Source organism: Alternaria incomplexa, assembly GCF_024043165.1.
Source record: "Alternaria incomplexa strain BMP 0042 chromosome Unknown scaffold_5, whole genome shotgun sequence".
NCBI lineage: Eukaryota > Fungi > Ascomycota > Dothideomycetes > Pleosporales > Pleosporaceae > Alternaria > Alternaria incomplexa.
This window is the reverse complement of record NW_026249854.1, coordinates 1,893,574-1,907,891: the sequence shown is the minus strand read 5'-3', so window position 1 is coordinate 1,907,891 and position 14,318 is coordinate 1,893,574. Positions and strand designations below refer to the sequence as shown.

At 51.9% G+C, this 14,318-nt stretch overlaps 2 protein-coding genes across 2 annotated transcripts; one reads left to right on the top strand and one right to left on the bottom strand.

The window, feature by feature from the left end:
• Positions 1-974: 974 nt before the first annotated feature.
• On the bottom strand, positions 975-3,240 carry J4E90_004538 (uncharacterized protein; the record flags this gene model as incomplete). The annotated part of the gene is made up of 5 exons (XM_051434103.1): positions 975-1,287; positions 1,336-1,461; positions 1,512-1,932; positions 2,010-2,689; positions 2,741-3,240. 5 exons carry the CDS (start codon positions 3,238-3,240, stop codon positions 975-977), a joined length of 2,040 nt encoding a protein of 679 aa, XP_051292621.1.
• Positions 3,241-4,739: 1,499 nt separating this feature from the next.
• On the top strand, positions 4,740-14,157 carry J4E90_004537 (uncharacterized protein; the record flags this gene model as incomplete). Its single annotated transcript, XM_051434102.1, has 6 exons — positions 4,740-4,901; positions 4,950-5,858; positions 5,909-8,150; positions 8,202-12,335; positions 12,382-12,660; positions 12,713-14,157. The coding sequence occupies 6 exons, from the start codon at positions 4,740-4,742 to the stop codon at positions 14,155-14,157; spliced, it is 9,171 nt and encodes a 3,056-aa protein (XP_051292620.1).
• Between the last annotated feature and the right edge of the window lie 161 nt (positions 14,158-14,318).

Sequence of the window (14,318 nt, the reverse complement as noted above, 5' to 3'; positions counted from 1 at the left end):
AGGGGTGTGAGGGTTGAAGTTGGTGGGGAGGTGTTGTCGTTGTCGTCGTCGTTGTCGCGTCCTAATGTGAGACCCAACCCTAGACCGAGGCCTAAGGCGAGGATTAGGATGACGATGCCGACGGCAATGAGGATCTTGCGCCGTAGAGACCATACTTGTTGTGCTTCGGGTTTCGTGTACATTATGCCTTTGTGCGACCGGTTGCTAGACGAAGCAAACGAGGTTTACCAATTTGCTGAACTTCCACCGACGCAGAGTCTTCAATCACACGCCAGATACGATCGTTACAGCGACAAAAGATCCGGTTACTAGAACAAGACCAAGTTGACGACCCATACGCGCTGATAACCCACACCCGACACACATCGAACGCTTCAAAAATGAATTCGATAGCCTGGAAATATCACGAGAAGACGCGTCGCAAGCGGCGCAGTGACGTGCGCTACCCTTGCATATGTAGGCAATATATAATTGTTGTATGTAAGACGTATAGTAACTGTAATTGGTGTAGCGCTCATGCAGTCATATTGCGGGTGAGTCGTGCCGAAGGAATTCGCTCCCGGTTGGAAGGGTTGACAGCTGAACATACTGTCGATTGATGGGGGTGAGAACATTAGTTTAGTTGTTGGGAAAATGTCACAGTATAATGCCAGGACTGGATCGTTCTCGAGAGACGATGTGACTACGTGTCGGGTGTGGTGATACTGCAAAACGCAGGTAGCGAAATGCGGCGCAGCTGTCCCGCCAGGTTGGTTCTGATGTTCACCCATATTGATGTTGTGGCTGTGCGAATGTGGGGTTAGCTCAGGGGTCAGGGATGACCGCCTAAAACTCCGCAGTTGTTCACTGGTCATGCTGGATACAGGGAAAAAAACACAAAGACAATTTTGACTGAGCTTCAGCTAAAAGATATACATTGAAGATGACAATTGCGATAATGACCGACGCCATGTTCTTCTAAAGGATGTTTGTGTTTACAGCGGAATGGCCTTCGAGAACTTGTACTGCCTGCTTGCGCCGCTCATAGTCACCCATAGCGTGAGCGGATCACTTCCCAGTTGCTCTTTCGTCGCGCCTGTTGTGCTTGCCACGGCGCCTGGTACGGTGATGGGTATGGTGGTACCACATTTGTTTCCGCCGGCCGTGTAGACGTTGACAGACTCGATGTTGGCGCCGTTGGCGGATGTAGTCCAGGTCAAGCTGGGTCGGCATAGGTCGCGAGTTTGGCGGTTGATGAACTGCTGTGCGAGGTCGTCGTGCTTGAGGGTCTTGAAAGGCCAGGTTGTACTGCAGTATGTTAGTAGGATACTCGTCCGGAGAAGAAAGGGTACATACAGGCGCATCATCTCAGCGGATATGACCTCGATCCATGTCATGAGTAGCGAGTACTGGCCACTCTTGCCGTTGACGGTTGTGGACGGAACGTCGTTGACGCGCATGTTGGCCTGGTGGAACATGTATCTGTATGACAAATCAATATGGATCGATGATGCGGATGAACCTGCACTCACGGGTCCCAATGTAGGCCAAAGAGATTGCGCATTGCAGTGTCTCGAGAGTTGATCATGAGATCGTCAAACGTCCCTTTGCCTGCAGAAGTGTCGATCCACTCTTGTAGAGTACAAGCGGGAAGATCGCAATTGTAGTAGATGAGCGTTGCCCAGCGCGGCATAACGTTGAGTCCGGCGTACCCGTTGTTCTGAACGTTGGTCGTCAACGGCCAGAAACTGTTCTGCTGATTGCGAAGAGGCGGGCGGGTGTTGTCTCCTACGACATTGACGATGCCGTTATCCATCCAGCCTTTGATAGCATCTGCGTTGTGTAGGCCGGTGATTGCAGGCGGGATGATGCCCTTCCCGCTCCAGCGCTTAGCAGCATCAAGCCCAACCTGTTTGAGCCAAGCTTGGTTGAACGAGATCTCTTTGGAAGCGTCTGAGTATGTCGCGTTGGTCAGGTCGGCATGGGAACTATTTCTAGGTCAGTCTTGCAAAGCGTGAAGGGGTACGTACCGTACAAGGTATGCGAGATGTGCGCAAAGGCGTCGCGTTGTTCTTCATCGGCGAACCAATTTTGTAGCTCGTCGATCTCGGCACACTCAAGACTCCAGGTATACTGAGAAGGTGTCGAAGGCCAGATGTTGATGCCAGTACCAGGAGGCTTCTGGAATTCTGGGTCGCCGTCCTTTTGATCCGCGTATTCGATTGCGTTCGTTGGGGTGCAGACTCTCTCGCCTTCACTCGTGTCCGTGGATGCTTCTATATCACCGTTGCCGTTGTGTCCGATCTCTATAAAGAACTCGGATCCTGCAGGCATCTTCGCGTTCAGGTTGGCCTGCCATGTGACATGCAACGAAAGGTCATCAGGCTTGGCGCGATAGTTCACGCCCGCTGGTCGGTACATGGGCGTCTCCAGAAACATGTCATCCACCTGTGTGCTGAAGTAGATCCTTCTGAAACCGACGAAAAGGCCTCTGGTCACCCATGTTATCCAAGCGTGTTGGAGGACGTTGCTTGACGGTGCCCAGTCTAGAGCGAATGGCAAAAACCAAACCATTTGTTGCCGAGTGCCTATCTGGTTGATGACTGCGGCGCTTCCACTGCTCGAGAACTTGGCAACCTCCCATGCCATTGATGCATTCACAATCTTCGCAGGAGAGTGATATATGTTCGCGATGCTCACGTCTACTTTGCTATTGTTGTAGTCAGTATTGTACCAATTGGAACAGAGTCGCGAGACTTACGTCTTGAGATTAGCCGCGGAGAATCCGGTAGTATTCGTGAATGATACAGGCTCATCGTTCAAGTTTCCCCCGACGCTGGAAACTCCAAAGTCGGCTGTAGGGAAAACATCGAGACGGACCATGCGTACGCCAAAGTTGGTCTGGTAAGCATATAGATCGTTCCATTGACGCCTAGTGAGTGCGCTGTAGTACTGATCTCCGTAGTTGTATCCCACTTCGCTCACGGTGACAATACCACCGTAGTTGCCATGAGTTGCTGAAGAGTTGAGTAGAGGCAGGTTTGTGATCCCATCCTGGGGAACAGTGACGATCTCGTAAGGGATACCGTAACCTTGAAGGCCAAGTGTAGCGCTGTTGATGGCGGAAGTCGAATCGCGTGCAATAACCAAGATTGTGCTTGATACTGTGGCACTTCCCACATACGCGGAAACATCTTGCAGGAAGAGACAGAAGCATGTGAGTGCGCATGCTCGCAGTAATGATGCAATGGAAGCCGCCATCGTGAGACGCGAAGTGAACAGCCTGCTACCGAAACTTTTTTCGAGGAACCTGGACGAGTTAATAAAGAAGTCTCGGCAGATATCATCTCATAGGCCACACGGAGGATATTGGTCCAGATGCAGTAAACGATCAAGAGACTATCGATTTTCTCCCTTCCTAGCCTCAGTAGTCGGACTTCCACCTGGCCTTCAACTTGATTCAGAACATGACGCGGCGGAAAGCTCGATCAGATGCTTCGAACACTCATTGCCGTACCTCTGGAAGGCCTCGCATACGTAAGATGCCGTTAAAGCCATATGGTCTACCAGGGTCTTGGCAAATCAGTGTACTTGAGAAGCCACAGCGTTATGAGCTTTGCCACTTAAGACCAATGTATTGCGAAGATCTCAGGGCATGGCTGAACTCGTGACTTTGGCCTACCAAGCCACTGGATGCCTCTGGAGCAGACCCGAAGGCAAAACCCGATGCATGCTGGAAGAAGTGCGGCCAAAGTCCATGGTGCAAAATGCCTTTGGGGCCGCAAGGACGCCAGTGTGTGTAAGGATATTGTGAACGAAGCGCTGGGTGTCGTCTAGCCTGGCTCCACGAAAGCACGCGTATGCCCGCAGCCTGCCCATATTGCGCAAGCAATTACCGTCCCAGACTTCATCTGCGGCAGGTGCATTGCATTGCATGCGCGTCGGATACAAGACCGACAAAGGTGCCGTGATAGATGAGGTTGGATATTAAAATCGTCGTGTGGAGGATGTTAGGCTAAAGGCGGTGCCGGATGAACGTGATTGAAAGAGAGATGATGCGCGTGCACGGACGTTTACTACCGAACCGCGACATTTCAGCCTCGTCACGTCTTCCCGCGTCCACCACTCTTGTCGCGTCATCACGACACCCTCCTACGCTGACATCGCCTCGTCGTTAAGATCTAAATCATCTTTGCTCTAGTCTCAATACAGCAACAGTCCGCTGTTCGGGGTAGATGGCACTAGCCCCCAGATATCGCCAGCGTTCCCTGGCATCGCACTCGCCAATGCCCGGTCAGAAGGCTTCGCGCTGCAAGTCCCTCAATGATGACTGCCGCTCCAATGCCATTCGCGGCAGCCAAGAGCCGTATTGCAGGATTCTCGAAGGATGGCCGTGCTCCGTCACTGCCGCTGGCCCTGCAGCGGTGGATTATTCACACCTATCGTGTATGCTAACGCGATTCGCAGATCAACAGCTAACACATGACTGCACAAACATAGGCCATGGTGAAAATCTTAGTATCTGTCAAACTGGCTTTCGGTAGCCGATGAGCTTGCCCATGAGCAACTGACCATTTTTCCACTCTGTTCACACTGGCTATTCCAGAAGAGCATCATATCCGCCTTGCTACTACGATCTCTGCTATGGATCTTTCAACCAGCTCTTCGTGCATTGCCTACTAACTGGCCTTTATCACTATATGGTAATTACTGTACCTGGAGATATCTGAGCTACACCCAACAAATCATAGGCAGGACCGATGACGTCGCCGGATATCTTGGGCATACAGGCCTTCGAGACTGGACCATTACTACAGGAGTGGTGGGAATGGACGCTTGTTGCCATCATCAGTGCCAGTGGGCTTGTAGGAGTTCTTGCTTTCCTTTGGTACTCCTATCGTTCCCTACGGACATTGTTGAAGGTACGTAGGATGCATGCTACATCTTCTCAGTGCTTACAAACCTCACAGGGTGACGACTATGATCACAGCTTACCACGATCGGTACAAGAACGAATCCACCTATTGTCGAACAGTTCGAGCGTCGTCCGCAAAACCCATACCCTCCCCACAAAGCCGTCGACGTTTGGCGTATATCTGGGCCTTCTGAGCAATCCAGTCACATACGACGAAGCGCAAACACTTTCACAATGGGACGTTGTAGTGTTGGATTATTGCGAGCCTGGGGTCTTGGAAGCTGTTAGCGACGATAACGTTCCAATGGGGCCTCACATCGTCGCACGACTTGGTTTGGCCCAGATAATCACATTCGCGACAACGGATAGTGAACTGGACATGTCGCGAGCGGTATATGTTCTGTCGTGGACCATTCAGCGTACCTTGCGACAGCCGAACCAGAAAAGATACTTCACAGGCGTTCTTGTCTCTGGCTGGCGAGACCGTATATCGGTGCCTCTACTCAACGGCTTGACGAAGCTCCTCATCGCCTACGGTCTTGATGTCTACTTGGAGATTGAGGCTCCAGACTTCCTAGACGGTATTCAGAAACTCGATGTCGCGTTGTTCGCTGGCTTCATCGTCCGCAATGGGACGATCAAGTCGAATGGAGAGCGCCGAGACTTCTTCGAAATGGACAAAATGAAGACTACAACCAAATCGTTTGTTTCTCAAGCCTGTCAAAGATCGTTCGTAACGATGATGTGGGATACAATCGAAGACGATGTCGAACTCTCGCACGCTGTGGTCAGGAGAGCCCACATGTGGTGTAGCTACCACGGCGCCATCCCATACTTTCCGCGTCAGCGGGCTCTATCGAACGTCGACGAGATTGTTCCTTGTCATGAGCCCTTGGCTGCTTTCCAGTGGCTCAAGCAACGAAGAGTCATGGAAGTCCACGAGCGATATCGCATGGCGCGAACAGTAAGTCTTCCTAGCCTGGCCATTCGTAGGTCTCTGCTAAGTCTTGTCAGCTTGCTCCCGGTTTCTCAAGTATCATCGACGATTACCTCCCTTTACAACACATCTTTCCTCGCCTTGCCGATACGCTCGCTGGCCTCGACGCAACCGACTCTTCCGACGACAGCGACGACGATGCGTCGAGCACATGTACCGATACTGTGCACTACCCCGAGATCGACGAGAACGGAGCAATGCTTGCACGAACACCTACATCACCAGTATCTTCTGGTCTGGAATGGACACTGGCAAGGGAGAAGCATAGCAGCGACCCACTGTCTTGCTCATCCAACGGGTTGCCATATGGCTCTTTGGGATGCTTTCCGATTGGATTGGACGCGTCAATGACAGACTTTTCGCGTGTCATTGAATCACAAAGACGTCTACGGGATCTGAAGCTGCTCAGCCGACTATCAACCGCACAACTACATTCTGTCGCCAAGATTCTTCGAGACTATTGCCACAGCAGCAGCCACTTCCTAGACTTGCTTCCAACGTCAAGAGATGCCATCTCAAAGCTTGTAGACGCCCTAGCTCGCACAAATGACGACGCGGAGGACAACTATCAACTACAAGTATACTCTGCGCTTGACTCTGGATTCCACACGCCTGGTGGTGCTCAGTTTTGGGCTGTCTGGGAACTGGAGCAGCGAACCCAATCCGTCATCATGTACATCTCCAAGTCGGTTCAGGATCTCAACGCTGTCCTGCTTCATACGCACTTGAGTAGGCTAGGCTTCTCCAGATATCAGTGCTTCTTAGCAGAGTATGGCTTGACCGAGTTCATGGCTGGGTCCTTCTCGCCTGAACGACTACCCGAGAGGCTACAGCAAGACCTAGAGCTTCTGTCGTCGACTGATCTACTCCTGTATCTGCAGCACATGCAATATTCGGAGTGGGATGAGGACTGCTCGTTGCTCTCATCCATACGGAAACGTTGCGAAGAGCTACTGATTGATGTACCGACGTACCATCAGTTCAAGAAGCTCAGCAACGTGGACTACATCAGTGGTAGCGTCACCGATGAACAGCTGGTCAACGCGAAGCTCAAATGGTACCGGCTGTCGCATCTACCCACACTTGACGAGCGTGATGCCCTAGAACTGTTCAGGGAAGTGGCAAGGGTGCTGGATGATATATTATGGTCACGAGACCATGAGAGGCTAGACATCATCACTTCCGCTGTCAACAACATTACCAGCAGGGGATCCTTAGATTCGGCAGCTGACTTCGTGCTTTTCTGTGTCTTCTGCGCGGCAAGGAAAGCCGGGTTTGAGGAAGTGTACATCGAGGTGTCGGATCGGAATCCCTTGTTCAACCAATACTCAGATCAAAGCGCAGCTTTTGCAGAGCTATTCGCGCTGGGATCAAGATGCGAGGCATACTTTGACATCAAACCCAGCGACATCGGCATATTGCTATCGGAGAAGCATAGGAACTACTACAATCAGGAGGAACATCAACCTCCGATGTGGATCTTTAACGCGCCATCGTTTGCTTCCGCTTACGCGGCAGCTCAGACCGATATCGATCCAGAGCAAAAGCCTTCCGTGATGCCCGCATATCGCCGCTTTACCTTCCTCAGTGTCTTTGCAATTCCGGCACTGGTGGACATCATCTTACTATCTACGACTGGTCACGGACTGTATCTGAGTATGCGCATGGAGGAGGAACAACGATATTATGCAACACTGGCACTGATGTGCTCATTGCTCCTCTCTGGTGCGATTGGAACCTGGATCTCCATCGGAGGCACCTACTACCTCATCTCAATGGCATTCTCAGCCGCCAATATGTTCGTGCTCACGCGCCTGGTTGGTGGTCTGGCATTCACTTTTGCCGGCTGTCTTCTTGGTTTCATTATAATCTCAGCTGTCGTGGGTCCAGGCCTTGGAGCGGTGTTCGTCTTCTACCTTTTCGGCCTCACAACATACCTCACCGTGCTTGCCGTTCTCTCCACATATCAGGTTCCCGGGTCCAGTTTCCTCAATGGTCGCAAAGTCATCATCATGGTAGTGCCGACATTAGTGATATCCCCTCTGTTGACCATTTTCATTCCGGACTACGACATTTACATCTATCCAGGAGTTCTCTACATATTCATCACCTTGCTGATCCTCGGTACTCGGCACGTTGCGACGCAATGGGTGACCTGGTATCACAATATCAAGACGCTTAACGATGCTGACATCAAGGATTGGTATGTGAAGCGCTCAGCCAAGGAGAAGCGTGTCACAGGCGGTATCCATCCGAAAGGTGGGTTCACAATTAACGCTCCAGCCGTAGATGCTAATCGGACTTATGCAGATCGATCGAGCAAAGGTCCTCATACCGCGTCCAAAGTTTGCGAGTCTGACGCGCCTTCTTCAACAACATCGATCAGTGCCGAAGACTTGTTCTACGGCATGAGTGAGCCCGCAATCTTGGCTCTTTGCCGCAATGCGCTACACGTCGCAGTTTTGAAGGAAACCGTACGCCGCTTTTGGCAGAAGCCTACGAATGATACCTTCGTCCGACAGCTCGCAGGTTGCTGGGACTCCACGCTATTTTTACTGGACTGGTATGCACGCATTACCGACACCAAACGACCCATACCATACAGTTCAACCTGGAATCTCGAAACGCAAGTGGCGCTCGAAAGCATGCAGCAGTCGCAAAAAGGTATTCGCCTTCACAACTCCTTCATCCATTGGAGGACCGCTGGAGACGAAATCTACTGTGGTATACTCTACTTCCTCGTCGCGCTCATGGATCGATGGCTCGATCTTGTACGCGGCGGCGACCAACTAGTCGGATTGCTAACCGCCGCGGACAACGACACACTTCGCCTCTCAGTCGGCTTCGGTCTTGCATACTACCTCATTGGAGCTGTACTACTTGACTATAAGGCTCAACACTTACACACCATGTCTGAGCAAATGTCTCCAGTCTCGATCAAGGACGCACGCCAGATCGACAAAGCCAAATCCAACGATCTGAAATTCAGGCGACACTTGTACCTGAACACCTTGTGCCGATTTATCGGTGTCCATGTTTGGGCCCTGGCGGTATGTGCTGCACTGATCTGGATTTTCAATGGCTCCTCAGCCGGTCTCATCATATTCCTGGCTTATGTTGGCGCATATACTGGTCTACTCCTCTACCAGTACAACAAGATTTTCTCCGGACCACATGCACTAATGCCACTCCTGGCAGCAGTCATTCTCGGCTTCGTAACTGGCAACATACTCATCACGGTCTTACCAGGTTTCATGTACAACAAGATCATTGCACTTGCTGTCTCAACCTGGACGGCAGCTCTTCTCTCGTTCCGGACTGCCAAGCTAGGCATGCCCGACTTGCTCCACGTGCGCACCTGGATGTCGAACCTACTACCAGACACCGAGCAGAACAAGGAGCCCACTAACTCGACCGAGATGTCTAGCTTGAGCTGCGTCGCGTCTCGAACTGAAGATCGTTCAGCCATCGACGAGCGATATCGCGCCTATAGCGGCACTGGTGGTGATGCGGAGTTCAGTCAAAGTGAGCTCCACGCGTACTGCAGCAAGCTGCGGGCTGCACCCAAGGAGAACAGGTTTCGCGTGCATCCCAATGGTCAGCCTGGTGACCAGATCTGCGCTATCCTACTATCATGCACCCACGAAAACCTCTCTAGGCTTGCCATGCAAGCATTCCCGACTATGCCCTTTCTCATCCAGCGGATTGTTCTGGCGTGGAAGAACGAATCTATCAAAGTCTTCATCGTTCCTATGCAAGCTGTGGCTGGGGTTGATTGCCACCTACGGGCGATCTCGCATTATACAGGCGGACGTCTCACGCTTTACGTCGCTTCGGATGCGAAGGGATCTGGCTCAAAGCAGATGAACGTGAGCAGCAATAGTGCAATCATTGCCGAGACGTTGCTACACGCTTGTTCAGAGACCATGTTTGGCATGCCGCACTACCAGGCTGAGATTACAGAATCAATGCTTGCCTGCCGGGAAAGCGACTGTGGTTTTTACGCCATATCAGAATGCAGCAAGCGGTCGATGCCCGAGCTTATCGTGGGACCGAAAGCCCTAAGCTTTGAAACTGCACTTCGCAAAGACCTCTTGCGAAATTTATGCCTTGGTTTCGACTGCGAAACTCAATGGGACGACCTTCCGCTCGAGATTCGACGCCTCTTTCTCCGACGATGTGTTGGCATCCGCGCACCTTATACGAACACGGAAATGGCCTGGATCAACGCCAACGTTCCAACAGAAAGCTCTTGTACAATCTTGTCGTGCATCGCGCGATATGACCTCGGCGCGTATTTGACGGTTGTCAAGTATAGCTTCTTCAAGAACCGAGGCGATCAGGCTCTCACTGAGAAAGAGTACCGTCAAATGACCGCGGACATCCAGCAGGCGTATCATCCAGTCTTGAATCACTCCGCTGTTTCGATTCTCAGCATCTTTACCGAATACGTCCGTCTGCCGATTGCCTATGTCTACCACTCTGCTGGAACCTGGGTCAAGTTCTTCTTCCTCGCGTGTATGGCCGACCCCGAATACCAGCGCGAGTTGAACGGGGCCTTGATACATACACCGCGTCCTATAGCAGCGTCCGCCACCTTTGTCCTTACGGGCTTATGGATATACAGTCGGGTTGCGATGTCCGTCGCTTTACCATTCTTCCTGTATCATCGCCGCAAAGACATCGCAGGTCTTGCTGGGACAGTGAAGGGTAGTTTGATCGTCCAGAAGAAGAACCGCTTGATCATTCGAAGCTATGGAGATACTGAGACAGCGTTCATTCATCCCATCAAAGCCAGCGGAGTCAAATTAATGTTCTATGCGGGTGATCTGGAACAAGAGCCTACTTGGGGCCATCTCCGGGTTACATACTATGACGAAGAGATGCGCATCACGTTGCGTGAAGACTACAAGAATGGCGCGGTTACCAATGAGTTTGTCTACGAGTATGCATTGAAGCAATCCCAACGCAAGACAAAGATCTCAAAGGTCAAGCAGAGTAGGGTGCCCCTAAGCAGGACCTGCCGCAGCGGCCAAGATGAGGGTGCCAAGGTTATCTACAACCGGAAGGGCCACATCGAGTCGGGAAGCTATATCAACCACAATAATCTGGTCCGTTTCAAGTATCATTATCGCAAGAACGCCAAATACGACGACGAGCTTCTTCGCGCCGAATTTGTTCTGCCGCATATGTCAGCCAACGTCAGTTGGTGTGCACCTCCTGTTCGTCACGCCGAGAAGATGGAGCGCTGGATACCCACTCCTCGCGTCCACGAAGCGACATTCGTCCAAGGAGCCGACGTATATGAATGCTCATGGCTCTATGATCACAAGTTCCATCCAACCATTACCACGAAGCTCAACGGCGCGCCAGTCGACACCCCGGATATGATTCGTCATGATTGGCTTGGCGTACTGAAGAAGCCAACTCGATGCACTTTCGCCGACGAGAACCCCCTGCTGGCCTTCAAGTCCCCATCTTCCAGCCTGTTCAGTCGGATGCTGCGAACAAACATCAAACAACAAGAGATTTCGACGTCCAGGGCTCGGTCCCAACTTTGGAAAGCCTGGAAGAAGCGAAACGATCTGGATGGTGTTGTCATCCGGTGGGTAGATGAAGAGTTGATCCGCAAAGAAGCCCTCCTCCGACCATATTGGAGACGGAGAGATCGCGGTAGTCTCGTGAAGGCGGAAGACTATCTGGCAATGCACGCCGATGCCATCATGGCCAGCTCAGATCTCACAAGCGACATTAGCGCATGGACGCCACTTGCAATTCGAATGAGTGATTTGTTCAGCTTTGGCCAGGGTGGGGATGCCGTTATCTTCACCAGAACCAAAGCACTACAACGCGACACTGACCGCAACCTACATGTTATCGCTGTCGATACTGGTACTTGGCCAAATGAAGGCGGTGGTGTCTCGGCGTGTCGTCGAGATCTCATCAACAACTTGCGCACCATCAAATGGCACATGGTCGTCGAATCGGCTAACGACTTTGGCTTGCCGAAGCACCAAACTGAAGAGAACGTTGAGTCACTCAAGGTGATACCACTGTGGGGGCTGGACTTCATGCATCCGAACCATGGGATGTTCACCAACAAGCTGGACAGCGAGGTCGACCATCTGGTCAAAGCAGCAACAATATCCGACATCGAGACGAACTTCATTCCGACCTTGACTGCCCTCGTTCGCGGCGCTCGAGCTACCACAATGACGTCAGCAGACGTCAAGCAAGCGACGCGTGCTTTGGTCAACCTGAACACATACTTCCAAGATTCGCGCCACTGGAAAGAAGTCTGGACAAGCGATGTGGTCAAAGATACATGGAGGAGACTGTGGCTCGATGAAGCCATCCCGAACGCGCAACCGCCCTCAGAATGGTTCCGTACTGAGCTTCCAACGCTCAATCACTTCGATACCGCGCTAGAGCTGTGGTTCCGATGCAAGTAACATCCCCATGTTGAGCGCGACAAAGCTAATTTGAATAGATCTATTCATTTTCTCGATCCCCATCCCCGAAAAGATACCCCACGTCTTCCAAGCCTCGCACCACAGCGTGTCAGCATCCTACGGGATCGTTTGCAAGCTGAAGCGCAACTGCACACTGCAAATCTGGGATCATGCAATCTCCTGGCGTGAGACTAACCTCTACCTCTCATCAGCGATGTGCACCCTACCGCCCTTCATCCGAAACTCGCTACTGGGTCTAATGAAGTTGACATCTTGTCTCATCTTGCATCACGCCGATCAGATTCTTCCCTGTGCAGGTAGGTGCATTGCATCTTTTATCCAATCCAAGTGACTAACTTGATATGCTAGACTTCTTCAACCCCGGCTGGGAGGTGGAGATCGGCAGCGCAAAGGGTCAACTCACCCACCGCAACGTGTTTCGTCGGAAGGTCGATCCCATCGTCAACGGTATTACCGACATGACCAAGTTCTCTCCGGTGACCGAGATCAAGACGAAGACGCCGACAGTAACCATGCTGTCCCATGTCTGGTTTGCGAAAGATATCAAAACAGCCCTCCTTGCAGCAGATATCATAACGAACGAGTGGGGCTTCAAGGACTACAAGCTCGATATCTACGGAGCTCTCAACAAGTCGCCCGTCTACTCCTCTGAATGTCAAGAGATCTTGGCTTGCAAAGGTCTTGGTCAGAACGTAGCGATGCGCGGCACTGCAGACCCAGCGATGGTTCTCGCAAATACTTGGTTGTTCCTCAATTCCTCCGTTTCGGAAGGACTGCCGCTTGCGCTCGGAGAAGCGGCGCTTACTGGGGCACCAGTCGTGTGCACCGATGTCGGCGCGTCGCTGCGCGTGCTCACTGATCCCGACGACGGCAAACGCTACAGCGAAGTTGTGGCACCCAATGATGCATACGGTCTTGCACGAGCGCAGATCAACCTGCTGGCTATGCTGGATGAGTGGGCACAATATGCTGATGATGACGCTGGGGTAGCGGCGCCTATCTTGCCTCACAAGCCCACACCAAAAGACGTGGAGATCATCACGCGCCGAATGTATGAGAAGTCTGAACATCGACGAAAGCTGGGGATGATGGCTCGCAATATTGTCCAGAAGTCTTTCGGTGGTGAGCGCTACCTTCGCGAGCACGAGCAGATGCTCTGGATTGGTAAAGCCTGCTATGAGATGCTGGATCTAGAGAAGCGGATACCACCTCCAAGAAACCCAGCGCGCATGCTTTCGCTTCGTCGTAGTCTGCCACGACTTCATCAACGGGATACTGCATCGAGTCACATGTTCGATGCGCAGATGGAAAAGATGATGCACCCGCGTCCGTACGCACCAAGACGAACATCAGCAACAACATCGTTTTCGTCAGTGTACATCGACGAACCTTCGGGCTCCTCATCGACTTACTCGGACCCCATCTGGGAGCACGAAGAATGGGACTTGCACCATGAGTCGCCCGAATCGTCGGTCAAGTACGAGAACTCTGATACTGATGACTGGCCGATACCAGCCGTAACCCGTCCCACGAGACCGTACTCGGGTGTCAGCGCGAGCTCAATTTCGCCTGCTGCTAAAGGAAAGCGACCCGCCCGGTATTCGTATTACGGACATGAAAGCAATCGAGTTTTTAAGCCGGCATCACCGAACGCGAAAATGGATCCAAAAAGAGCGGTGCTTATGCGTCAAAGTCTGGCCACGACAGAGAGTGCGCGGAGTAGTATGCGAACGAGGAGTCACTTGAATGAAGTAGAGCTTGCTGAGTATGGGAATGTGGATGGACGGTTATGATGAAGGAGGGAGTGATAGAGTATCGTTTTTTGGAAGTTTAGCATCGTTGTTCGCATCTGTTCTCACTCTTTTTCTCCAGGATCAGATAGCATTCATTAGTACGGATGTAGCTGTATGCAGAGCTCAAGCTTTTCCGAATATGAAGGTACACTACGTCAAGC